Source organism: Dipteris shenzhenensis, chromosome 10, assembly GCF_047967505.1.
Source record: "Dipteris shenzhenensis isolate YYH24624 ecotype China chromosome 10, Dip_SZ_1.0, whole genome shotgun sequence".
NCBI lineage: Eukaryota > Viridiplantae > Streptophyta > Polypodiopsida > Gleicheniales > Dipteridaceae > Dipteris > Dipteris shenzhenensis.
In genome coordinates, this window is record NC_141605.1 from 53399859 (window position 1) to 53426287 (window position 26429).

Sequence of the window (26429 nt, forward strand, 5' to 3'; positions counted from 1 at the left end):
TTGCGAGTCCAGAGTGTTGGGTGCTGCATCAGATGTGGCAATCTACCGAAGATTGTCAACTGAGCAGAAAGAGTGGGTGGACGCCTAGAAGAAAAAGGCAGTTACGAAAGAGAATTGGTAAAAAAACCCTCTTCCATTTATCGCATAGGTGATGTGGAAGATAAGAATCAATAACGGGACACTTTTCGCTTTCCTTCTCTAGTTTTCGTAATATGTTTGATGACAAGGTAATGAATGCATGTGCAGGACACGTATGACAAACACTTGCGTCCAATCATGATAGTCCAACGAGTTGTCCAATGTCGACTTTCGAAAGAAATGGAGCGAAGCGTACTACAGCGTGAACGACAAGCTCTTAAAGCGTACGCGTCGACTCCTGAGGTTGTCTGACCCATTACCAAGGGCAAGATGGTACAAGTAAATGAATTGTAGGATTACATGTGGAACGATAACGATTGGATGACAAGCTTGCGTACGAAGTGATTGTTTATTAAACCAATTTCGGTTTGCATGATTGTCACTAATAAACAAATTTCGGTTTGCATGATTGTCACCACTCTGGACTCGGAATGAAGCCTCAGGGGGCGATCAACGAGCAGAGGCTGTATAGTCTTGCAACGTTGGGGTTGACCGAGGACGATAAAGTAAGATCTGTGGAAGCTCTGACAAGGAGACGCACGCCATGATGGGTATTTCTGAGCGTATGCTTCAACACACCCTAAATCCACGATGAATAGCTTGGTTTGCTTTTGTATCGTGTTGTCATTGCTCAATTGATGAACACTTGTTTTGGGCGCTTTTCTGCAAATGGAAGTATGGTTTTTAGGACCTGGCTGAGGCGAGAGACATTGTGCTTTAAAATGCATAAAGCTGGACTTCACATTTTACGGCACTGGATAAATTTCTATTCAATTGAGTGCGACGAGAATAAGTTCTTCAAACACACGCAGAAAATAAAGCGCAAACACAAGGAGCGTCTCTTCATGTATGTCCAACTTCTGTGATTATTTAGGGCCCCGTAGTTTGTTGTATGTCATGTACATTTCTTTCTCCTCCCGTATGTGAACCGTTCCCTTTCAGGGTAGTCCAAAAATAGCGGATACTTCTTGTACACTTTCTCCGGCCACTTTTGATCCAACTGAAACTCCTCATACATTACTGCGTCCAAATCATTTATCGTGGCCCAATCCTCGCACTTGTTCGACAAATAGCCCGATTCGCCTCTTCTGCAGACATGAAACTGACACATCCAAAATCTGTTGAAGACCAAATGAGTTTGTACATACCATCGTTGCAGACTTCTATGATTAATTGAGGCCCCGTAGTTTGTTGTACGTCATGTACATTTCTTTCTCCTCCCGAATGTGTTCCCTTTCAGGGTAGTCCAAAAATAGCGGACACTTCTTGTACACTTTCTCCGGCCACTTTTGATCCAACTAAAACTCCTCATACATTATTGCGTCCGAATCATTTATTGTGGCCCAATCCTCGCACTTGTCCGACAAATAGCCTAATTCGCCTCTTCTGCAGGCATGAAACTGACACATCCAAAAGACCGAGCTCACCAGGTTAGTCTCTCCACTATGAAACACAAATACATCTCACAAAAAAACGTGCGCCATCAAAACATTCCGATACACATGTCTCCAGCTTGCAAGTTTTGTGCCTTCCTGGGCTGTCAAGGCAGTACCGGGCTTGAAATTTCGATAGTCGACTATATATCAATCTCAGCATCATCATCATCATCAACATCATCATAATCATCAGCATCATCATCATCATCAGCAGCAGCAAGACATCAAGATGGATGAGGTACTGGAGGCATGATGTCAGCTCCAATTGGAATAGGTGGAACAAGAAATAGTGGGTTGCCAAAAAAAACTCGCTCCTCACACACACTCCAACTCAAGGTTTGTTCCAACCCGTCTTGATCCGCATCTAGACTGATGAAACCTTGAGCTTCGATCTTTTTCAACTGTTGCCGTCAAAGGGGTTTGTTTACGCCATCAAACCCATTGCACAAGCTAGCAAGTACCATAGTTTTGTTACAAAACCATACTTTCTAGCTATCATCTCCATTGGAATGGTTCCCATTGGGCATATGCTTTCATCTGACAATGTAGAAACAATCTGGACCACTTTGCTGTCATTTTCCATATGAAATGAAGAGGTGAATTTGAATGATTGATTTGTTGACATAAAGCAGTACATCGTCTAGCAAAAATCTACCAGATTTTAGGAACATCCACTTGGATGCTTGGGCTGCTTGTACGTAGACCTTTGTATATGTGGATGCTCAAGTATGTGTGGGTGTGTGGATTTGTATGTGTGAGAGCATATGTTTATGGTAGGGTCTACACCCATCGTTGGGTGGGGATGTCATAGTATCTAGTCCCTGCTATGCGTGATGGAGTTTATGGTTTTCAACCTTATGAGATTGAAACTGCTCTCTGTGTTGTGTTTGTAGAGGAGACGAGTTTGGGCACATTCTTGGATTCATTTAGATATATATATCCACTTGGATGCCTGGGCTGCTTGCCTTGGATTCTGTTACAAACTTGGAAGGTTTTTTGGGGAAACCGTAAGGCTTAAGGATACTAGTGTTAGACAAGAAGTTGTTATAGCTTATGCTTGGGTACTGATAAGAACATAAGCGTAGCTTTGCTTACTAAGCTATTATTCTTTTTTATCTCTCTCATTTACTTCATAATTTTGTCTAAACTCGCTTACAACTCCCTTCTTTTCTTTGTTCTTTTGCTTCTTCTAATAAAAATTTTAATTTGTAAGATTGGATATACTCTGGTCTTATGAAGGTCTATAAATATGTTATAGCTGCTCAAGAATCCGTAACCCCTTTAGGGTTAGGTTAGCCCCTTGGTATGTGGCCTTAAAGGCTAGTGCTAGTTAGTGTTCCGGTGCCATTACTTCATTTTAACAAAGTCAACTCTCCTAACATAAAGTTTGCCATGTGAGTTGACCAGGCTAGGGTTAGGGCTAGCCTTCATAGGCTTGTGTCTCCACTTTAGTTGTACTTCTCTTGCAATTGCGTGCTGCTCCCTTGCTCTCACGCACTTCCCTCCGGTGGTGTCAGAGCAGTCTCCATGCTATTTGGAACAATTCTGTCGCGAAAAAGTTGCAATTGCACCTTCAGTCGACCTATTTAGCATCAGTCGTCACCTACAAAAGGTTTTCCACATATTTGCGACAGTTTTCTGACACTTGCTGGAGCATTTCCCTGCTGTGCAACTTTTGCGCTGGAAGCTTTGCTAGGCTGTTTCTGTGCTGTGTAACTATTCTTGGAGCACTATGGAGGTGTGTCTCTGCTATGTGACACATGCTACAACACTTCTCTGTTTTGGGGCCTTGACTGCCAGGAAATCACTGTTTTGAAGGCATCTAGCAAGCGACTTCTGTTCCTGCAGTATTTCGGAGCTCTATTGCTTTGTTTAGCTCCATTTTGAGGCATTGCTGTCAATTTCAAAGCTGCCTTGCAGCATTTTAAAGCTTTTCTGCTCCATTTCAAGGCAGTTCTCTGCATTTATGTGAAGCAGCTGTTTGCAGAAGTTCACTTCAAGCTGTTTCGCTACTGGTTTTCTCAGTTTTGAGCTGAAGCTCTGGAAGTGCAGTCTCTTTTACTTATAGTGGATCCTTGCTTTAGTCACAGTTTGTGTGTATAGGAATCTGAGTTTTAAGAAGTTGGGCGTACCTTACCCTTTTTCTGGCACATTGGCCCTCTGCAAATTGGGCTTTTACTACCTCTGTCTTTCATTAAGGCCCTCGTGCCTCACGATTTATTTGCAAGTTATTTCAGTTAGACATTGTGCAGGTGTGGTCAGAATCAGACATTTGCACTTGCCTTAGTGCAGTCATTTGATTCAGCCAGATATCTTTGGGTTCTCTACAATTGTGCCCTATTTCCAACTGCAAATAATGACCTCTTTGGCATGCTTGCTCCTGAAGACAAGCTTGATGGTGCCAAGTACCACACGTGTTCATAAATGATGCATCATGTTTTGGTGGCCAAGAATTTATATCATTGCAGGTTTTGAGGTGAGACCTCTGTCACAGGCACATGCAACTGCACCGGTCACTACGGGTAGGGCCTATGTAAGTGTTCAGCAGCATCTATGGGTTGAAAATTTTCCCATTCTTGAGTTTGTGTATAATATTAGTTTGTGTATAATATTAATTTCACCAAGAAATCATTCTTTCAGGTAAATATCGATAATAGAAAGATAACATTTTAGCAGCTAATCAATCTATTTACTAATATCAAAAGGTTGTAAGGGATTCGATTCTTCTATGGTTAGATACAAAATGTCTCAGCAAAGTGAAAATTCACCACGTGAAGCTGAAATTGACAGAGACGTACTTATGTAGCCTTTGAGGTTTCCATGGTCATAATAATGTAGCTAATGCATTCAATATACATAATGTAAAACCCTTTCACGAGTAATTGGAATAACCAGTAATAGATGGTGCATCTGAAATAGTTCATGGTGAGAAAGTGCTTGTGATAGCATCAGAGTATGCCACGGTCACCCTAGGATTTAATCTTTGCTAGGACTAGGGCTTCATTACAAAACGGTGCATTTATTTGTTTCATTTTGTCTGCAAATTCATTCTCGCAGTTCTCCAAACTGTGTGTTCCTGTCTTCATTTCTTCATATTGTTCACTTCATTCTTGCAGTTTGTTTCCCTCTGTCCATATCTTGGCAGCGATGAAGGCCATCCATTTATGCACCTAACTTTAAAATGCATCTCTTGCAGTTATCCCTATCAGACTGTTGTTTGGAGGATGTGGGTATGCTGAAACAGTGCATCATCCTGAAAGAATTGCGAATTGCTCACAATAAGCTTACAGTAAGTTTAGGGTGAAGCTTTTGCTTGTTCCATCAGGTAAAAAACAAAGATACTCAACAAGGACTAATTTTTATGGGCAGAACTATCCTGCTTATTTTTCCACAAATTGAATCTCTACTAATTATCTTTTTTGCCACGCCTTTTTCTTGCTGATTTATGCAGATTCTACCCAAAGACCTAAAAAAAAACATTGAGCTTCGTATTCTAGATGTGGGAAACAACTGCCTCAAAAGCTGGTCCGACATCAAGGTCATTAAACTCTAACTAATATTGCAAGGGAGTGTCTTCATGTTCAAATCAGAAGGAAAACATGTAGTGTAGTATTTTTGGAAGGAAAGTGTCGTAACATGTGAAGAGAATGTCGTAGCTCCCAATGAGCTAAGGTTGATTGAGTGTGTGAAATCAAAGAGAATGTCCCTCTAGAAATGTTCCTGTTATAATGAGCGTGTATCCAGTTCCTTTAGTTTTTGTAGTCCTCACCTTTGTCATGGCTTCCATCTAGCATGTCATTGGATGTGTAAAGTACAGAAAATATAAAAGTTGAGGTACGTTATAAGCACTCCAGGGTGCTAATGTGAGCAGTCATGGTGTGATACCCACAAAATGCATGGTCTGCCCTGTGATTGTAGTCTTACGAGTCAAGATTGTGGTTTTGATTCTGGATGCTAAGTTTTGGTGAATGTAAATAATGAGTGCATTGTGGTTCCGATTGATGGAGTTGTTTTTTAGCTAGATCTGTTCTTGCAGGTAGTGTGTATGCTTTCTTGGTTATAAAATCTAAATTGATGAAGGTTCCTGCTTTTAAGCTAGGTCTGTTCTTGCAGGTACTGCGTATACTTCCTTCTTTAGAAAATCTAAATTTACGTGGAAATCCAGTGTGTTCAGTGGGCAACTATGAAACTGAGGTATGGACCCTTCTGAAAAACATAAATTGGCTTAAGTTTTTAAGTTGCTTTTCATATCTTCTTCCTGACAGTCCACAGTTCAATAAAGTTTCTTTGTCTAGAGCATGTTCCCAGTTATGAGGGCATGCCATGCTCTCTTCTCTATGGAAGCAATAGCCAATCTTTTGTCCAAAGAATCGGACTTGAAAATTAAAGCACAAACCTAATATAGATCGATTCTAAGGAATGGGTCTTTCTCTCCATCGTCACTCTCCTCGTCTGTCTCCCCGAGTTAGAGAGTAAGAATGAGATATCTGCGGTCCTCGTTTGGTGTTCTGTTCTTTGGATGCTGACTGTGTCATGTCCCTTGCGGTCTCTAGCAAGGGCTCGTGAGTGGAAGAAATCTGTGATTGTCCTCTATGAGGTCCGGATGGGCCCGTTTGGTCTCGCTTCTACACTCAAAGAAGTCGATCTCTATGTTGCTAGAACTGGAGCTGCGAGGTTACCATGCATCACTGATTGGGATGGGCCAAGAGTGGTCCACATCCGCTCTAAATAGGCAATGGTGGCACCCTTGCATCTCATAGTACAGAGGGCATCTATATGCAAATTGCTCCTCACTGACATCCTCTCTCTACAATGCTAGCCTTCACCAGATTCAATGTCGGCTGAGGTATATATCCTCAGCCGGCACGCGGATTTGGTCTCCAGACAGCACAGAGTTTCAGACACTTCGGTGGACAGCTGACTGATCGGTTCCCCCCTTGGCCCATAGCTTTCATGTGACAATTATGCTAGACTATGTGTGTCTTTCTGTAGAGACATCGCGGTGTACTTCTCTACATGTTTTCGTCTCAGACATCAGCTTTAGAAGTTTAGTGGCTCTATCCCTTAGCTTTAAAATGTATTTGGTTTTCTTTAGACTCATAGATCCTTTAGTTTTTCAAAGGCTCTCTCTTTCACAACCACCTAGAGGCCAAAATGCAAACAGCAATGTTGAATGCTACTACTGTGGTAAAATGGGTCATATGGCTAAAGATTGCTATAAAAAGCAGAATGACATCATGAATGGAAAATTGCAGCAAGGCAATTATGCATCCTCTAGTAGACAGGGTGATGACAGAAATGAGCATTTGTTTATGGTGCAGCACATGACCAATTCTGTGACAAGTGTGTAAGAAAGCAATGATGTGTGGTATGTTGACTCATGTGCATCAAACCACATGACAGGTCATGCAGAATGGATGCAAGATGCAAGGAAAATGGAAAGACTAGGATTTGTGGAGACTGGTGATGATACTGCACATTCTATTGTGCAGATTGGTAAAATTCATTTGTCTATGCAGGATGGGAAAAAGAAATACTTGTTTGATGTATTTCATGTCCCGAATATCACCAAGAACCTGGTTTCTGTTGGTCAAATGGTTGAGCAGGGTTTGCAAGTCAGATTTAATCCTCATGGATGCTTTGTTGAGGATATGAAAAATAAAGGTCGCTTGATAGCAAAAGGGAAGAAGAAGGGCAGGATGTTTACGTTAGATGCCGACAAGATATGCAGATTCTAGAGGTTCTGATCTGGGGAGTGGTGAGCCTATACGAGTCCGTTAGAAGGAGAGTTCGTGTCCTAGGAGGCCTATCAGACTAGGTTGAGAGCACGATCGGAGTAAAGCAGGGATGCCCTCTCTCACCGACTCTCTTCGGGCTCTACATTGATGAGATTACATCTTTCATAGACCGCCGCCTAGGAGGTGAGGGAGCACCACTAGCGGACTTGATGATACAGATTCTACTATACACGGATGACATAGTCCTCCTGTCATCTTCGGCAAAGGGACTACAGAGACATCTAGATGCCCTAGAGGTGTTCTGTAGAGAGAGAGACGTGTTGGTGGTTAACCTTGGGAAGACCAAGGTTATGATCTTCAACACCTCTTACGTAGTGCTTCATCGACATAGCTTTACATACCAGAGTCAGCCAGTGGAGATTGTGCAGTCCTACACATACTTGGGTGTAGTTTTCACAGGGCCAGTTTTCACGATGACCACGCAGCCAGAGCACGACTCACACGAGGGCATGGTGCCTTGGCCTGACTAGAGCAACAGCGCTTCCAGGCGCACTTCCAGGATCCACCGACAAAGTGTTGGCTTTTCGACACCCATCCACAAGGCAGGGATCACATGAGCTCAGAGAACTATTGGACCATTATGATCTGACATGTCATGTCCAAGATTTATGCATCAGTGCTTGATTTTGAGGTCAATTGATTCGCAGAGTGCTGGGGACTTAGAGCAGCTGGACAGGTTGGATTCTGACGCGATCATGGGACCATGGATGACATTCTCACATATCATCGAGGAGGCGAGGGCACGAAAGCAGAGGGTATATTGTTGCTTTGTGGATTTCAACAAAGCCTTTGATACGGTTCCGAGAGCCCGCCTCCTTCGGCGCCTACAAAATTTGGGGTATGACTAGGAGATCATTTGGGCCGTCATGGCACTTTATGAGAGAGTCTTAGGCAGAGTCTAGGTGGACAAATGAGATCATGAGCACTATTGGGGTCAAACAAGGGTGTCCTTTATCACCCACCGTGTTTGGCCTCTATATTGACGAGCTTGAGACAGTTATGCAGACATTGGGAGGGGATGGATGCTCTTTTGCTGGCACATTGATCCGGATATTGCTATATGCAGATGATGTGGCACTTTTGTCTTCATCAGCAGAGGGCCTCCAGAGACACCTTGATGCACTAAAATCCTTTTGTGAGTCCCATGAATTGAAGGTCAACCTTAGTAAAACCAAGGTCAAGATCTTCAATACATCTCGAGCCTATATGCACCGGGAGCAATTCATGTTTGACGGGTCGCTTGTTGAGATTGTTTAGTCATATACATACCTTGGGGTTATTTTCTCGAGACCTATGTTCACTATGAGACCGGCAATGCAGGCCCGCCTAAGCAGGGGATACACTTCATAAGCCAGATTAGAGAGGCAGTGCTTCCGTTCACACTTTCAAGATCTGCAGACCAAGGGATTGTTGTTTGACTCCTCGGTAAATCCAACATGGATGTATGACAGCTCTTGTTGGGGGTCGGATCTGTCAGATATAGAGTGAGCTCGTGTGGAGTGGCTACAGGTTCTCATGTTGTCGCGGATGATCTGCAGTAAGCCGTTCGTCCCTCACCAGATCATTTAGGCTGAGTTTGGGTCATCCCTACTATAGCTGGATGCAATATTTCAGGCTTTCACCTACCTATACCGGGTCAGGGGGTACGGGGATTGCACTTCTGGGTGCAACATATTACCATGGCTAGCATTGTCCTCTTCTATGGCACTTTCAGTAGCAGGTGACCAGAGATGCTGATATGCACGCATAGAGAGATGGTTTGAGCGACTGGGGCTTTACATGGATAGACTCCCTCCCTTCCAATATAGCATTGATGTGCCGTTTTCTCCGCTCCTCTCACACGAGCTCAACCAAGTTATCCGCAAGGATCTTTTACAGCTACACACATTCCGGACATGGTTGGGACTGAGCGAGCTTCTAGTGAAGCTCAGCTTCTACAGGGATCATTGTTTACATATCACAGAGGAGGTTTTCATTGACCCACTAGGATATACGCAGATCCGCTTACCCCACTCACTGAGGATCTTTATTGGGCTATTTAGGGTCTCTTTACAGAGACTGCGCATTGAGAGTGGCAGGGCAGAGGGTCTATCCCGGGAGAGGTGCATATGCACATTATGTGACATACAGGTGGTCGAGTTGGAGGAGCGCTTCATCTTCAGGTGCCCAGTACTATGAGATCCGAGGATGCTTCTATTGCCTCTTTAGAGACAGTTTTGGGATGCTCTCCCGATTTCTCTCCTATCCAGACCAGAGATGCTTGGTGGCTTTCATCCATGAGGAAGTCAGGCACTCCTACCCTACTTCGATTATGGAGACAGGAGCAGACCTCCTCCTTGGTAGACTCTTTTCAGAGCTCGATCACTAGCCAGAACATGTAGACCCCCATACTACGAGGCCTTGACATGATCATGATCCAAAGCTAGCGACACGACAACTCAGACAGAGGGTTGACTCACGGATTACACTTGGGGATATCCCCTCTTTGTTCAAAGTCGGGGCTTGATCCCAAAAACACTCTATCACCGACGTCATGCCTCCGTTGTCTCATCCACCTTGATGACCTGATGATGACGGTGATGATGATGACGATGATGATACTAATTTGTAATCGATCACTCTGACATGATTATGTAATACTTAGCACTAGCTTTTTGCATTCTGCATTGGTGTGGATGCTTGTTGAGTAGCTCCACCCCCACAGTTTGTTTGTATCAGGATTCTCAGAGTCTCATAGACCCATCGGTCTTCTGAAGACTAATATAAACTTTCTTTCTTTCTTTCCTCTCTAGTATCGACCCATAAATCTTGGCCAGAGTGTGACCAATCATAAGAGTGCGGTAATTCCGAGTGTCCATGGGATCCCCTGCTTTGTGTATGGGTCCAATGGTGGTAGTGCTCCAAGTAGATGCGAAGCCGTGGCATACAACGTGGTTGAACATCTCCGCTAAAATTGGAGCTAGGATCTCTTATCCATGTGCGAAATGTTCAGTCCGTAGTTCCTCGTGATCCTAAGCTCTTCGGTTATGGAGCCGGCGAAGCACGTGTTGGGATAAGTGTGATCAAGGGCTTACTCTAAGGTACATGTCTGCATCTAGGGGAGTCACATGTGCATGTGTGTGTGTTGTAGAAGCACACCTAGTGCTATGAGGTGTCTAGTGTGTGACCTAAGTGATGATGTAAGCACAAAGGCCCCCACATGGGAGGTTTCTTTGATTTAGCTAGTCCCACTGATGTAGGGGTTGATTGCCATTGATATAGGGGAGGTGCCTACACCTACCTCTCACTCTATATAATGGAGGATGTTCCTTCATTCTAATACAATGGATTTTGCCTCACTTGAGCTCTCTCTCTTTGTGCCATGATGTATCTATTCTATCCCACATACTTCTACATTTGGTATCAGTGCTGGTAGGCTTTAGAGAACTCACTTTGGTAGTGGCACCTCATCTTCTCCATCACCTCCTTTTTGAAGCTTTCTTCTTCCTTCCTTTTCAGAAATGGCTAAGCTCTGTGAACATGCGTTACTATGGTCCTTTCCAGGTTTCTAAAAAGATAAACGAGATAGCTTACAGGTTGAAGTTGCCTCCGCATTGGAAGATACATAATGCCTTTCATGTGAGCTTGTTAAAGCAATATCATGGAGATGTTCCCGAGGATTTACCTGATGAGGTACAGCCTGAAGTGGAAGAACAGGATGAACTTCTGGCACACAGAGATAGAAAGCTCAAGGGTAAAGTTATCCGTCGCTACTTGGTAAAATTTCAAAATTACCCATCACTTAATCCGAAATGGATGGAGGAAGGTGAACTGGCAGATTTACCTGGGATATTGCAGCTTTACCTTGATGCTTTCCAGTTAGAGCCGATTGCGGTCTAGGCTTCTACAGGTAGTTCAGTAGAGCGAGCGTCTGGAGCATTATCTGGTGTTCGAGAGGGGGGTAGCACCTCCACTCCCTTAGTACAGACGGGCTTATCGCCGTGATTTCATGAGGTCGCTTGATGACACTGTATGTTTCATCCGAGATACTGAGCTGACAGTATTTCTGCTGTGAGACTTCATGATATTGATGCATCTTGACTATTGATCGTTGAGGATCACATAGATTTTGAGCAGTGTATATGGATGGATGCATGTCTCTCCTAGCCATATTTTCACGTCTTTGTATACTATAGCTGCGGCTTTCTTGTATACTCTTTCATGGTATATTTCATGCTCGCTCTTGTGTTTTGGGGCAGCAAACTGTGGTTTGCTGTTTCAAGAGAAGGGTATGTCACGGGGGCGTGAAATTCTAAGTACTTTAATGTACTACAAGATTGTGACAACTTTGGTTTTAAAAGTCCAAGCGTGGGCTTAATAATGTGTAATTAAACGTGGCATGGTGCCTAGCACATAAGCGTAATTAATCCCTAGGCCCAAAGGCATTCCAAGGAATTGAAAGAGTGGTTGTTGGGAAATGATGATGTGGCATTTTTAATGGGCCCCCTAGAGGGCCATGTACCTTCAGTGGCCCCCCTAGAGTTCCAGGTGGCTCTAGTACCTTCTACATGCTCCTTTGCCATTCTTGGACCTTCCCGGGCCTTCTCAACTTCACGTGTGGTTTTCTCTCTCATCTTCTCCCTTTGTTGAGATTTTGGACTGGTTTTTCAGCCTCCTTCAGATGAATTACGTTTTTCTTCATAACTCCTCACCCGTTTGGATTCCTCGACTACCGTTTGGCCCGATGGCTTCCCCTCTACCTCCCCTTCGCAGTGATATGCTTTTCCCTCCATGCGTTTGGTAGAACGGGCAGAGTTGAGCACTTCTTTTGCTGGTCGAATTTGCAAAAGTGGCTTTTTTTGGACCTTTTTGCTTCTACAGCCTCCTGGGCCTCTCCTCTTGCAAAGCTACAGCTTTCTGTTGAATTTCGAGTGGTCCCACGTGCTGGTTGACTGGTTTTTCTCAGTTTTGGAGGACTTTCCGGTATTGAAACTTCTCCAAAACCTTCTCAATGCATTCCTCTTTGAAGCACGCTTCTTTTGAGCCCAAGAACTCCCACTTCTTCGCGATAGAAGTGCTTCTTTTCGCATTTCTCAGTGGAATTCTTGCTGGTCGGCTCTTGTAAGTGCTCTTTCTTCATGCCTTTGCACTCCTCTTTGGCTGAGAATGCAATTGGGCATTGGCTACTATGTCCTCTTGGCGATTGAGGACTTGGTTTGAGTTTTCAGGGCTTGGTGAGTTGTGATTTTGCTGCTGCAATTTCTTTTTGCCATAAGCTATTGGTTGGCCTCGTGTGCCGCCTCTTTCTAGGTTCACAGGTGCCCAGGCAGTGCTACATGAGTGATTCTTTGGTTAGGTACTTTGCTGATTTTATTTTGGAGCTTTGAAAAGCTTTGTGAATGCCATTTTTAAACCACTTAAAGAGAGTGCAGCTGGGGTGCAATGTGATTGCATCTGGAGAGCCAATGGAATTGCACTCGGAAAAGAGAATGCCTTCAGATTGAGCCTATGGGTTAAGTGCACCTATGTGATGGTGTTGTATGCTTGAAAGCCTTGCGAAGGCTCAGTGAATTGGGGTTGCGTGCTCAGTTGCAGGGAAGGTCTCCCAGATGCAACTTGTAATCATTTCACTGTGAAATATAAAGAAATACCGAAAGGGGCACCATGGTGTTTGGGGCCAATCGGGTGCACTTGTCTATGTTTGTTGAGCAGGGGCATTCTAGCCTCGATCCCTTTTTCAGTGGTTTTGTTTGTGGACAAATGGAAAAATGCCAAATGGTGATCATGCAATGGTTAATAGTTGTGATATATGCTTTGTGAGCTGTAAATAAGTACTGAAGTGATTAAAGGTTTAGTTCCACTGCCCTCTGAGTGATTAGAGGCCGGTTTCATTGATTCCATTGCCGGGATATCACACGCTCTTTCTCAAGAGGTGGGCCTCGGTAGTTTGGGTCGAAGGATATCTTTGCTGCACTTTTTGATAGTTGAATATTACAACCGTAAACATGGTGAGTACCCATGAGCTAGAGAGCTCCACAACTCCTCAAAGGAGAAGGTAGGAAAGCGTTAATGATCCAGCTAGTGTACAACTGCAGGGAACACAACAAATGCCTTTTGAGTAGGCCACACATGAAGCTACAACTGAGCTCAACGGTGATACTAGTTGTAGCAGTGAGTCAGATGATGCTACTATGTTGAATGTACAGCTTGCAAGTACAATGACCGCTTTGACTCAGCTGACTCAAAATTTGGCTCAGATTGTGCAAACAAATGCCAAGAAGAAGAAGAAATCAAGAAAGCACAAGCACGGAAAGAGTGAGTACACACATGCATCAGCTTCTCATGGCGGACCGCACACTCATGCATCAGTTTCCCATGAGGTACAGCCATAAAAAATGACTCAGAAAGTGACTTCCAAGAGAGAGGAATCCCCCAAAAGAGCACTTGGAGAAAGAGGTACAAAAAGTACAGCCAGTGCAACAGTATGAGCAGCCAGCACAAGGCCTTGGTTTGGGTACTTCTACTCCTCAAAATAATAATGTGCAGTCCATAAATGTGGCTCAGCCACCTCAGCCATATTTGAGGCAGCAACCTGAATATTTTGGTACAGATTTTATCTTTGATGCTATGTTGATTTCACTGCCACGTGGGCATAGAAAGCAAGCCATGTATGACAATGTGGGAATGCAGCCAGGCATGCAAGCCACAGCATATGCTCCCATGCCTAATGTTCAGCCAAGCATGGCTCTCCCTAGTGAAGGGAATGCTGCAAAAATACAGCTGTCTTTGGGACAGCCAATATCAAATGTATATAAAGAATTTAAGGATGGTGGTTCTCGTGTCAAGTTTGAGACATATAGTGGAGTACAGGACAGGTACAAAGCCCTCACATTCCTTCAACAGTTTGATGCTGCATTTCTTGGGGGTTTGTTTATAGAAGCATCCAAGATGAGGAAGGTTGCCACATTTTTGAAAGGCAATGCACTTAAGTGGTACACCAACCTTATGCTTCATGGAGATGCACTTGCTACTTGGCTGGAATTTAAGCAAGTGTTCTCTTCTACTTGGCTTACTCCAACTTTACAAACTTTGCAAGAATCTTGATGATTACACCCAGAGGTTTTGGCATGTTTTGCTGCCATTGAGCTCTTACAGGCATGTTTCTTTGAAAGAGCAAATAGAGAGGTACTGTTGTGGATTGCCTAGTGAGCTACGTGATTATTGCATCAAAACCAAGGTGGGTTCTATGACTCAATTAATTGAGAATGCAAGGACAGCATATGCATGGATGCAGGAGAAGAATTTGGGCTTTATGGACAGCAAGAAAGAAGACAGTAAACGGGCTGCCAAACACCAGGATAAGGACATTGAATCTGAAAATCAAAATTATGGCAAATGACCGTTTCAAAAGGGAGGAAAAGCCCAATTCAAAGCTGGTCAAAGGCGTGGACAGCCTCATACCAAGTTATTTGATGAAGAGAAAAAGTCACTCATGGAGCAAAACAAATGTTTTATATGCAAAGGAGAGGGACACCGCTCTTATGATTGCCCATCCAAGAAAAGAGATAGGTCAGATGATGATAAGAATGGTGATAAACAGGCTGATCGGAAGGGCAAAAGGCCTAAACCTTCCGCAGGACTTCTTCCATATGTGATTGGGAGTTTGCCACATGCACATGATGAAGAGGAAATGAAAAAGACTGAGATGTGCAGAGCATGGGGAAAAATCAGAAATCAGAATTGTTTGTTTTTCTTTGATTCTGGGACAAAGGCAAATTTCATAACTCCTGATATGGCAGGAAGGCTTGACATCAAGCTTGAGGAAATGGGGCCATCCGGCATGTGTGATATGGCCAACCCTAAACTCAACACACTTGTCACTCCTATCATTGGTAAGTTGAGGATGGATATCCAGGGATATCAGGATGCATAGGACTTCTACATTATGCCTTTGCCAGAGTGTGATGCTTTGCTTGGGATGCCTTGGATGTACAAGGTGGGGGCTGATGTGCAGATGAGAAATAAGAAGATTTCTTTAACTCATAGAGGCAAAAATCATGTACTTGATGTAAAGTTGAAAGGGGAGTCCATCCCTGTAGTTTCAGCTTCTTGTATTTCCAATGTAATAAAGCGTCATATTTCAGCGTACTTGATTTTTGTCAAAGAGGACAGCCAACCAGTTCAGGAAGGCTCACTCTTTCTGCTTTAGATAGAGAAAGGACTGCTTTTATTTCAGATTTTCAGGAGTGTTTCTCAAATGCACTTCCTCAAGAATTACCTCCCAAGAGGTTCGAGGATCACCAAATTGAATAATTTCAGGAAGCTCACCGCCTAATATACCTCCCTATTGTGTCAGTAAGACACAACATGAAGAGATAATGTCACAAGTGAAGGAACTCTTGGAAAAGGAATTAATACAGCCAAGTAATTCTCCTTATTGTTCCCCTGTGTTGCTTGTGCAAAAGAAGGATGGCAGTTGGAGAATGTGTATTGATTGTAGGGCTTTGAATAAAGTCACAATTAAGAACCGTTTTCCAATTCCACACATTGATGATATATTGGATCGGTTGGAAGGTTCCTCAATGTTCAGTCGTATAGACCTTAAAAGTGGATACCATCAGATAAGGATACGGCCTGAAGATGTCTACACGACTGCCTTCCGCACTTCATTTGGCTTATATGAGTTCCTTGTGATGCCTTTTGGTTTGACTAATGCACCTGCCATTTTCAATAGAATGATGGACATAATTTTTAGAGCACACAGAAAGTTTGTGGGCACTTTCTTCGATGACATCATTGTGTTCTCTAAAAATGAGTAGGAGCACAGGAAACACGTCATTATTGTGTTTCAAGAGTTGAAAAGACACAAGCTGTTAATAAACACCAAGAAAAGTGAGTTCTTTATGCATGAGATTCATTTTCTCGGTCATATAGTGTCAAAGGATGGAGTCAAGATGGATCTTGCAAAAGTTGAGGCCATAAGGAGTTGGCCAATTCTGAAAAATCTGCATGAAGTCAGAAGCTTCCTTGGGTTGTGCTCATACTATCGGAGGTTTATAAAGTACTTTGCAGAAATTGCTTCTCCCTTGCATGCTTTACGGAAGAAAGCTGTACCGTTTCGGTGGGGACCAAAGGAAAATGCAGCTTTTGAAGAGCTGAAGCAAAAGTTGTGTTCTAAACCCGTTATTATCTTGCCAGATCTTGCAAAACCCTTTGCTGTAACTTGTGATGCATGTGGGAACAACATAGGAGGCACTTTGATGCAGGATGGCAGAGTGGTTGCATATGAGAGTAGAGTTCTCAAAGATGTTGAATTGTACTTGCAGACATATGAGAAGGAAATGTTAGCAATGATACATGCTTTGACCACATGGAAACATTACCTTCTTGGAGTTGATTTTTATGTGCAGACAGATCATCAGTCACTTAGATATTTTCACGCAGAGAAAATTATCTGAAAAGCACATGAGATGGGCTAACTTCCTCTCAATGTTTCATTTTCAAATTGTACATGTGCCGGGTAACAAAAATGTCGTGCCTGATACACTTTCTAGGAAACCACAGCAAGCAGTCTCCAAGAAACCCAGTGTTTCAGCAGTGAGCATTGCTTACAACAATGTGTTAGATGTGATGAAAGATCAATATGTTAATGATGCTGATTTTTCAACTATTTATGATCAGCTTTTTGATGGTCAAAGGCATGATCACTATATGTTGAAACAGGGTTTCATTTTGATGCATGGACGACTTTGTGTCACTGATCAGATGCGACAGAAAGTCATAATGGAAAGTCATGCTCCTCCATATGCAGGACATAGGGGAATTACAGCAACAATTACAGCAGTGGAGCAGTACTTTTATTGGCCATCTTGGAGGAAAGATGTGGAAGAATATGTGAGAACATGCATGGTTTGTCAGAAAGTAAAGTTTGACAGGCAGAAGGCACCTGGGTTGTTACACCCTTTGCCAATTCTGGATAGACCATGGCAAAGCATAGCTATGGATTTTTTGTTTGATCTTCCACGTACTCCTACTGGACATGATGGATTGTGGACAATAATTTGCAGGTTTAGCAAACAAGCCCACTTTGTGGCCAGTAAGAAAGAAAATTACAGCAGATCAAATGGCCAAATTGTTTCTGCAGTATGTCTTCAAGTATCATGGGATGCCTGAATCCATAATCAGTGATAGAGATCCGAGGATGACCAGCCTCTTTTGGAGAGGGCTGTTTGAAAATATGGGCACTACGCTGAATTTTTCGTCATTTTTTCACCCTCAGTCTAATGGACAATCGGAGCAGGAAAACTCTACCATCTTGGATATGTTTAAATGCTATGTCTCAGACCACAAAAGCAAATGGGAGCATTATTTGCCTTTGCTGGAATATGCTTATAATAATATGGTGCACACATCCACAGGTAAAGCACCTTTTGAAATAGTGGAAGGTGCCAGGAAGATACCTCCCTTTTTGCATACAAAAGAGAAAATCTTCGAAGCTGATCGTTTTGTACAAAGCCTTGAAGAGGCTTACAAGAAGATCAAATATGCCTTGCAAAGAAGTCAGGACAAGCAGAAAAGAGCAGCAGATAAGCACCACAGGGAATTGGTATTCACAGAAGGTGATTGGGTTTTGCTGCGTTTTCAGAAGGCAAGGTTGAAAAATAAGAAAGGCAAGGAAAGGTTGTACACAAAGCTGAACATGCGTTACTATGGTCCTTTCCAGGTTTCTGAAAAGATAAACGAGGTAGTAGGTTGAATCCGCATTGGAAGATACATAATGCCTTTCATGTGAGCTTGTTAAAGCAATATCATGGAGATGTTCCCGAGGATTACCTGATGAGGTACAGCCTGAAGTGAAAGAACATGATGAACTTCTGGTCCCATAGCAGATTTTGGCACACAGAGATAGAAAGCTCAAGGGTAAAGTTATCCGGTGCTACTTGGTAAAATTTCAAAATTACCCATCACTTGATGCGAAATGGATGGAGAAAGGTGAACTAGCAGATTCACCTAGGATATTGCAGCTTTACCTTCATGCTTTCCAGTTAGAGCCGACTGCGGTCCAGGCTCCTACAGGTAGTTCAGCAGAGCGAGCGTCTAGAGCATTACTTGGTGTTCGAGAGGGGGGTAGCACCTCCACTCCCTTAGTACAGATGGGCTCACCGTGATTTCATGAGGTCGCTTGATGACACTGTATGTTTCATTCGAGATACTGAGCTGACAGTATTTCTACTGTGAGACTTCATGATATTGATGCATCTTAACTATTGATCACCGATGATCACATAGATTTTGAGGAGTGTATATGGATGGATGCATGCCTCTCCTAGCCATATTTTCACCATCTTTGTATACTATAGATGTGGCTTTCTTGTATACTCTTTCATGATATATTTCATGCTCGCTCCTGTGTTTTGGGGCAGCAAACTGTGGTTTGCTGTTTCAAGAGAAGGGTATGTCACGAGGGCGTGAAATTCTAAGTACTTTAATATACTACAAGACTGTGATAACTTTAGTTTTAAAAGTCCAAGCGTGGGCTTAATAATGTGTAATTAAACGCGGCATGGTGCCTAGCACATAAGCGTAATTAATCCCTAGGCCCAAAGGCATTCCAAGGAATTAAAAGAGGGGTTGTTGGGAAATGATGATGTGGCATTTTTAATGGGCCTCCTAGAGGGCCATGTACCTTCAATGGCCCCCCTAGAGTTCCAGGTGGCTCTAGTGTCTTCTACATGCTCCTTTGTCATTCCTGGACCTTCCTGGGCCTTCTAAACTTCACATGTGTGGTTTTATCTCTCATATTCTCCCTTTGTTGAGATTTGGGACTGGTTTTTCAAACTCGTTCAGCTGAATTTCGTTTTTCTTCATAACTCCTCACCCGTTTGGATTACTCGACTTCCGTTTGGTCTGATGGCTTCTCCTCTGCCTCCCCTTCACAGTGATATGCTTTTCCCTCCGTGCGTTTGGTAGAACGGGCAGAGTTGAGCACTTCTTTTGCTGGTTGAATTTGCAAAAGTGGCTTTTTCTGGACCTTTTTACTTCTACAGCATCCTGGGCCTCTCTTCTTGCAAAGCTATAGCTTTCTGTTGCATTTCGAGTGGTCCCACGCGCTGGTTGACTGGTTTTTCTCAGTTTTGGAGGACTTTCCGGCGATGAAACTTCTCCAAAACCTTCTCAATGCATTCCTCTTTGAAGCACGCTTCTTTTGAGCCCAAGAACTCCCACTTCTTCGCGACAGAAGTGCTTCTTTTCGCATTTTTCAGTGGAATTCTTGCTGGTCGGCTCTTGTAAATGCTCTTTCTTCATGCCTCTGCACTCCTCTTTGGCTGAGAATGCAATTGGGCATTGGCTACTATGTCCTCTTGGCGATTGAGGACTTGGTTTGAGTTTTCAGGGCTTGGTGAGTTGTGATTTTGCTGCTGCAATTTCTTTTTGCCATAAGCTATTGGTTGGCCTTGTGTGCCGCCTCTTTCCAGATTCACAGGTGCCCAGGCAGTGCTACATGAGTGATTCTTTGGTTGGGTACTTTGCTGATTTTATTTTGGAGCTTTGAAAAGCTTTGTGAATGCCATTTGGAAACCACTTAAAGAGAGTGCAGCTGGGGTGCAATGTGATTGCATCTGGAGAGCCAATGGAATTGCACTCGGAAAAGAGAATACCTTCAGATTGAGCCTATGGGTTAAGTGCACCTATGTGATGGTGTTGTATGCTTGAAAGCCTTGCGAAGGGTCAGCGAATTGGGGTTGCGTGCTCAGTTGCAGGGAAGGTCTCCCAGATGCAACTTGTAATCATCATTTCACTGTGAAATATAAAGAAATACCGAAAGGGGCACCATGGTGTTTGGGGCCAATCGGGTGCACTTGTCTATGTTTGTTGAGCAGGGGCATTCTAGCCTCGATCCCTTTTTCAGTGGTTTTGTTTGTGAACAAATGGGTAAATGCCAAATGGTGATCATGCAATGGTTAATGGTTGTGATATATGCTTTGTGAGCTGTAAATAAGTGCTGAAGTGATTAAAGGTTTAGTTCCATTGCCCTCTGAGTGAATAGAGGCCGGTTTCATCTGTTCTCTCCATCCCTTGCGTCTTTTGCCACGCCCTCTTAGCTGAAGACTCTACCCTATGGGACACACCTCTGGCTTAGAGCATTTCTCCAGAGACGGTCTTTGTCACCCGTGCTGATCCAAACAGAGGTCCACGACAAATCGTGCAATTCCGCCTGTGTGGTTACGTGTCTGCAAATTCCTTCAAGCACAAGTTAGGCTATGCCTAGAGCTTGCTGCTGGTGAAATCTGAAGGCCAATGCTTGCTAGAGTGATTGGAAATTAAGGAAAGAACAGTAGAAGAAGGTGCAGGTCTCCCAAACAGAACGGTGCATGATTTCGCCTAAGCTCTGTGCTGAATCTACCTTGATATTCAAGCTTTAGTTTTGCACAGAAAGCCCTTTCAAACTCTTCTCCAGTTGTGTGAATTCTGCCCTCCAAGTTGAGCTAGTACTCTGCAAACCTTTTTTGACAGTTTTAAAAACTTGATGCTAGAATAAATGCTAGGATGATGTTTGAGGAATGAAGTGATGCTAAGGTATAGATCAGAGAATGCAATTTCAGATTGAAGTTGGGACTAATCTCTTGTCAAGATGCCAAGCTCTGAATGCAATTTCAGATTGAAGTTGGGACTAATAAATGCTAGGATGATGTTTGAGGAATGAAGTGATGCTAAGGTATAGATCAGAGAATGCAATTTCAGATTGAAGTTGGGACTAATCTCTTGTCAAGATGCCAAGCTTTGAATGTTCTTCCAATGCTAAGTACTTGAAGAAGATTACAAGAAGGACAAACTTCAAAGTAAAGAAGACCCCGGCCAAGAAACTTTGGCAGAAGCCAACTGGGTATGAATATGCTAAACAAGTAGGGTTTTCTGAATTTATCTCTAGCAATCTACATTTGTATGGTGAGGGAGATTTTCATACTTGGCAAATGAAGATGAAGTTTATGCTTATGAAAGAAAATTTATGGGACTTAGTCAAGGTAGGAACTCAATCCTCTCAAGAAGGTGAATCAACTACAACCAAAGGTAAAGGGAAGGCCACTGACTCTACTTCTACACCTGCAGATGGAAAAAGAATAGAGAAAGCTTATGCAATAATTGCATTAGGTTTGGGAGATGATTATGTACACCACATTTTAGATTTGGAATCCCCTTTTGAAGCATGGCATAAGTTCGACGTATTATTTGGTGCTAGCTCTCATACTTTCAAATTAAATTTGAAAATTAAGTTCTTTGAACTTAAAATGGAGGGAGACAATGTTGTTGCTCATGTTAATACTATGAGGAGTCTTATGACACAAATAGCCTCAATTAACTCTCCTGTCATTGAGGATGATGCTATGGCATTGCTCTTGAAGAGTATGCCTCAAGACTTTGACTAAGTGGTTACTACTTTGAAGAATCTTCCCCAACCCACACTAGAGGGCATCATCAGTGCTTTATAAGAAGAGGAAAGAAAGAACACTTCAAGAATTGGTAAAATGCACATGACTCATGTAGACTGGATCAAGAGCATGGTCAAAATGGACTTGGACCTAGGGGGATGGGGGGGCTCTCCTTGTGGTTGGCATGGTACCCGAGATGCTAAAAGCTAGGTATGAGTGGTCAGCAATGAGGCGGGGGGGGGGAGGCACTACGAATTCGTGTATCCGTGGTACAAAGGCTAGGGGACCCATCAAGTAGTGTACTGTATTGATTCCTTCACCATGTGGGAAGCAAGTGAGCCCGCCAGATGACGGCCATCTTTGGAGACCGTTATATATATCTGGGCCTGAAGAAGGAAAATAGCTACCTGCTGCTGATTTGGATGTGCTAGGAACTCTCGGAGTGGGGGCCAAAACCAGTACTGAAAAGCCAGTGGTGTCGGCGACGGATCTCATCGGGCATCTGAAAGCATAGTGATCCTTTGTCTCCATCTTCTACATGTGCAGATCCGTTTTTCGCGTGAGATGCCCTTTGCTCATCCTATTCCAATCCGTAGCCTATGTGAAGATACTTGAAACTGACGCAACAAGATTCTCAATGCATGTGGGAGATGAATCTAGGTGTAGCCCAACGGTTCGATGAGCCCCTACTCTGACATTCGCCAAGTAACTGATCTCCGAAGAAGCTGAGTTTCACCAAAATCTTAGTAGGTGCTAACCAAGTCTTGAATGTGTAGAGCTCCAAGAGATCCTCGATGACCTGGTTCACCTCCTGACAAGCCAACAGAAGGGATGGAGCCTCAAGGCTATATTGAAATGATGGCAACTTGTCCATCTGTAGCCCCAGGCTTGCGAACCATTTACGTGTTCGAGCATACTAGCTCCTCTGATCCTCCTTTGCCTCCAATGCCATAGATGAAGTCAAGGCTAGCCATGGCAATTTGCGTCGTCCATTTGTTGTGGTACCAAAGTCCCCGATCCTAAAGAGATAAGTGACCACCTAGAAAACTACATCAAGCTATGGAGGGGTGGCCCTAAAGTCTGCAAGTATGATTTGATGCGTGAGCGATGGCTTACTCCGAATCATTTGAGTGAGAAGCAGAACCTGAATTCTCTCTATGCGGGATCAATCTGTCTCCGATAAGTTGATCCCCCAAAAGGGATTACCTTACGTCGTCGTTGGACGGACCAATGAGTCAAAAAGAAGAGACTTGGTTCGGGGATCTTGAAAATGTGAGTGGAATGTCTCCTATTCAGCATCATGTCCTTGATCCCACTTGGGGAATCCTCCCTATCACCTATATCCATCAACATCACCATCTCCACAGTGTCCATGACACCAACAGCTTCAGAAGAGGAGCAGAAAACTTTAAATGCTTCTACCTTGATAGTGCCCCCTTTGTTTGTCTGAAAGGCTTTCACCCTCTACTCGGACAGACATTGTGAGCATAGCATGCATTGGAAATCCACATACGCGATGCCATGGATGCCTCTGTCGATCCTTTGAAATCTTTGTCAAACAGGTACTTTAGCATTCATCATGGGAGACCAAAAGGTCTATGGGACAACAAGAAACCCTCTAGTACATCTGCTTTAGGGGGGGCACATGGCAACTCCCAAGGAGTGCAAAAGCAACCCACATTATTTTAGAGTACCTACATAATAGTCTGAAAGAGTAAATAGCCACACATCAGTTTAAGACTGAGTCTTTTGGTTTTTATTTAACCTCTCTGATTAGGGCTACGCCTTCACGGTAAACTGCCTATTTTCCATCCTTTCTGGCAGCCTTGACTTTAGCTAATTCAGTTGCCTTATTCTTGAGTTGAGCCTTTGTAAGCTTCTCTGCTATCCATACTTTGGTACCCTTCAGCTTGTAAGATTGTCGAAGAAGCTTGATCTGCATATTTTTTGACTTCAGTGTAAGGATTGCATGACCTTTATAGTGCATAATAGAAGTTGGCCTGGAATCGTCAACCCATTCAATGTTGGGCAAGCTTGCTTTGATCTTTGTCAATATTTCACTATATGTGTCCTCCTCTTTGTATCAATCTTCTGGGAGTCCCCCTATTCTAATCTTTAGCGCATTATCACTTCTAGCTTCGTGTTCTTTAATCTCTGCTTGAATATCAGACTTACTTGCTTTGGTGTCCACTTCCACAATCACTTCCTTCTTAGGAGTTTGTACTTCAATATGAACAAGATCTTTGACTGTAGAGACTAGCTATGGGGTAGGGGGGGAATCCTTACAAGATTTTACAGCCTCATCAATTACTGCTTGCTTACCAGGCCCTTTCTGTAGGCCATCTTCTCCCGGTCGTATTGATGCCCTCTGGGCCTTGGTATGTGCCATGTAGCTTTAGTTATTGGCACTTAGGTCACCTAGTACTTTTAGTGTCTTATGACACCTAGTACTAGTAGGACACTAGGTCCTAGGGTTCTCTTTTATAGTACTTTGTACTTTCATTTTCATTCTTCTAGTTGATGTGACGGCTTTCACTTCTTGCTCCACTCTTGTGCATCCTTTTGCTTCCGTGAGCCTACAGTGGTATCATAGCACTTCCTTCCCAGACCTGCTCTCTACTCCTAGCTTCCCACTTCCAGCTCCAGCTCTGGCATTTTCAGCTCCATCGTTAAGCTAGAGCTCCCGGACGTCTTGCATAGCTCCAGCGCGTCAGCTCGTCCGTACAATTCTGTACAATCGTACGGATTTCCGTACGGCGCGTCAGCTCATCCATACAGTCGTATGGATTTTTCCGTAATGTGCGTCAGAATCCGTCCGTACAATTGTACGGATTTTCGTACTGCCCGTACATTTTTGATTTTTGACATTGGTACTTTTTTGTGCCGCTCCGTCCGTACTGTCCGTACAATGTACGGATTCCGTACGGTTTTTGTATTGCAGGATTTGTTTGCAGGCTGAAGGTGTTCGGTGTCCTTCATTTGCAGGCTAAGTTGTGCACCAGCCATCGTTTGGCTTCGATTTTGGGAGCAGACATTGCATTGCAGTAGATCTGCAAAATTTTGGCGACATTTGGGGCTTTTGCATTCGGGCTACGATTTTGCAAGTAGATTGCACAATACTTTGAGATTTGCAGTGAATTTGGCAAGAAATTGCAGGCCATTTGATCACATTTGCAAATTACAGCTTAATTTAGGGCTTTTCCAGATTTGGACAGCAAGTCCTATTTTTTGCAGGTGCAAGCCTTGAGGCTATCTTTTGGGTCACTTTGTCAGTGCATTTTTGACTTGTCCCATTTGCAATGGCTGGCAACAATCATGATTTATTTGGCATTCTTCGTGAAGATGATAAGTTGGATGGCACCAACTATCCGATGTGGAACATATTCTTGTTGCAAGGCATTTTTGGAACATTGTTTCTGGGGTTGATCTGAGGCCAGCCAATGCTACAGTGGCTGCCCCTACTGCTGGTCCCTCTGTAGAGAGTACTCCTCTTGATGCTTTATCCTCTAGCACCCGTGTTGCTGCTCCTCCAACTCAGGAACAAACAAGATGGGATGCAAGAGATGCAAATGCACATTCTTGTATTGCTTTATCATGCAAGAGAATCATTATTCCACACATCGAGTCATGCAGGACAATAAAGGATGCTTGGGACAAATTGGCTTCTCTTTATCAGATTCGCAATGAGGCAGGTGTTGCATATTTAAGAAGGCAATTGCAGGAAGGCAGCATGAATGAAGGTGACTCTATGGATGCATACTTGACAAAGGTCAAGGACCTCATGGAACAACTTGCCAATATTGATGAGGTGGTGCCAAATTCTCAGCTTGTCAGTACCACATTGAATGGGCTTCCAGGTACATACCAAGGGTTTGCTACAACCCTTCAACTAGTGGCCATGGGTAATCCAGACCACTATTCCTTTGTTCTTTTTGTGCTTGGAATTGAAGTAAACTTGATTTCAATTTCAGCAATTGCCACTTCAGGTTTCAGAGTGATATTTGATGGATACAGATGCTTAGTATATGATCTTCGTGATGACAATGCCATAGTTCTCACTGGCCCTTTGCAAAAGGGGCTTTATCACCTTGATCATCACTCAGCTGCACTTTCTATTGAAGCATTTGCTATTTCAGATTCACAGCTTGCTGAAACTCATCTTTGGCATGAGAGAATGGGTCATCTCAATTATAGAGCTCTTGCCAAGTTACATTCACAGGGCATGGCAAATGATGTACCTCAAACTCACACAGTTTCCAAACATGTGTGTGAGGGTTGAATTTTGGGTAAGATGCATCGGTTTCCTTTTCAAAAGAATTCTCACAAAGGAAATTGCAGCTAGTGCACAGTGATGTCTGTGGCCCAATAAGGACAAATGCCATTGGGGGGTACAAATATTTCATGACTCTAATTGATGACTTCACAAGATATTGCTGGGTATATGCTTTAAAAGCCAAATCTGAAGTGTTCTCGTACTTTCAGAGGTGGCTGAATATGGTTGAGAATGAATTAGGATGTAAGCTTGTCACCCTCAACACAGATAGGGGAGGAGAGTAATGTCAAAGGAGTTTGATGCATTTTTGTCTTCACGGGGCATTGTTCACTCATGCACTACTCCTTACACTCCTCAGCATAATCCTGTTCCTGAA

General features: G+C 43.4%; 1 protein-coding gene across 2 annotated transcripts in view; it reads left to right on the top strand.

Moving 5' to 3' along the window:
* The window catches only part of LOC147897975 (uncharacterized), a 78379-nt gene that overhangs the window by 46269 nt on the left and 5681 nt on the right, over nt 1-26429 (top strand). For both annotated transcript variants that reach the window (XM_087380620.1, XM_087380621.1), the window contains 3 exons: nt 4771-4863; nt 5026-5112; nt 5688-5768. In XM_087380620.1, the coding sequence (XP_087236746.1) occupies nt 4771-4863; nt 5026-5112; nt 5688-5768 (261 nt within the window). The remainder of the gene's footprint in view (nt 1-4770; nt 4864-5025; nt 5113-5687; nt 5769-26429) is intronic.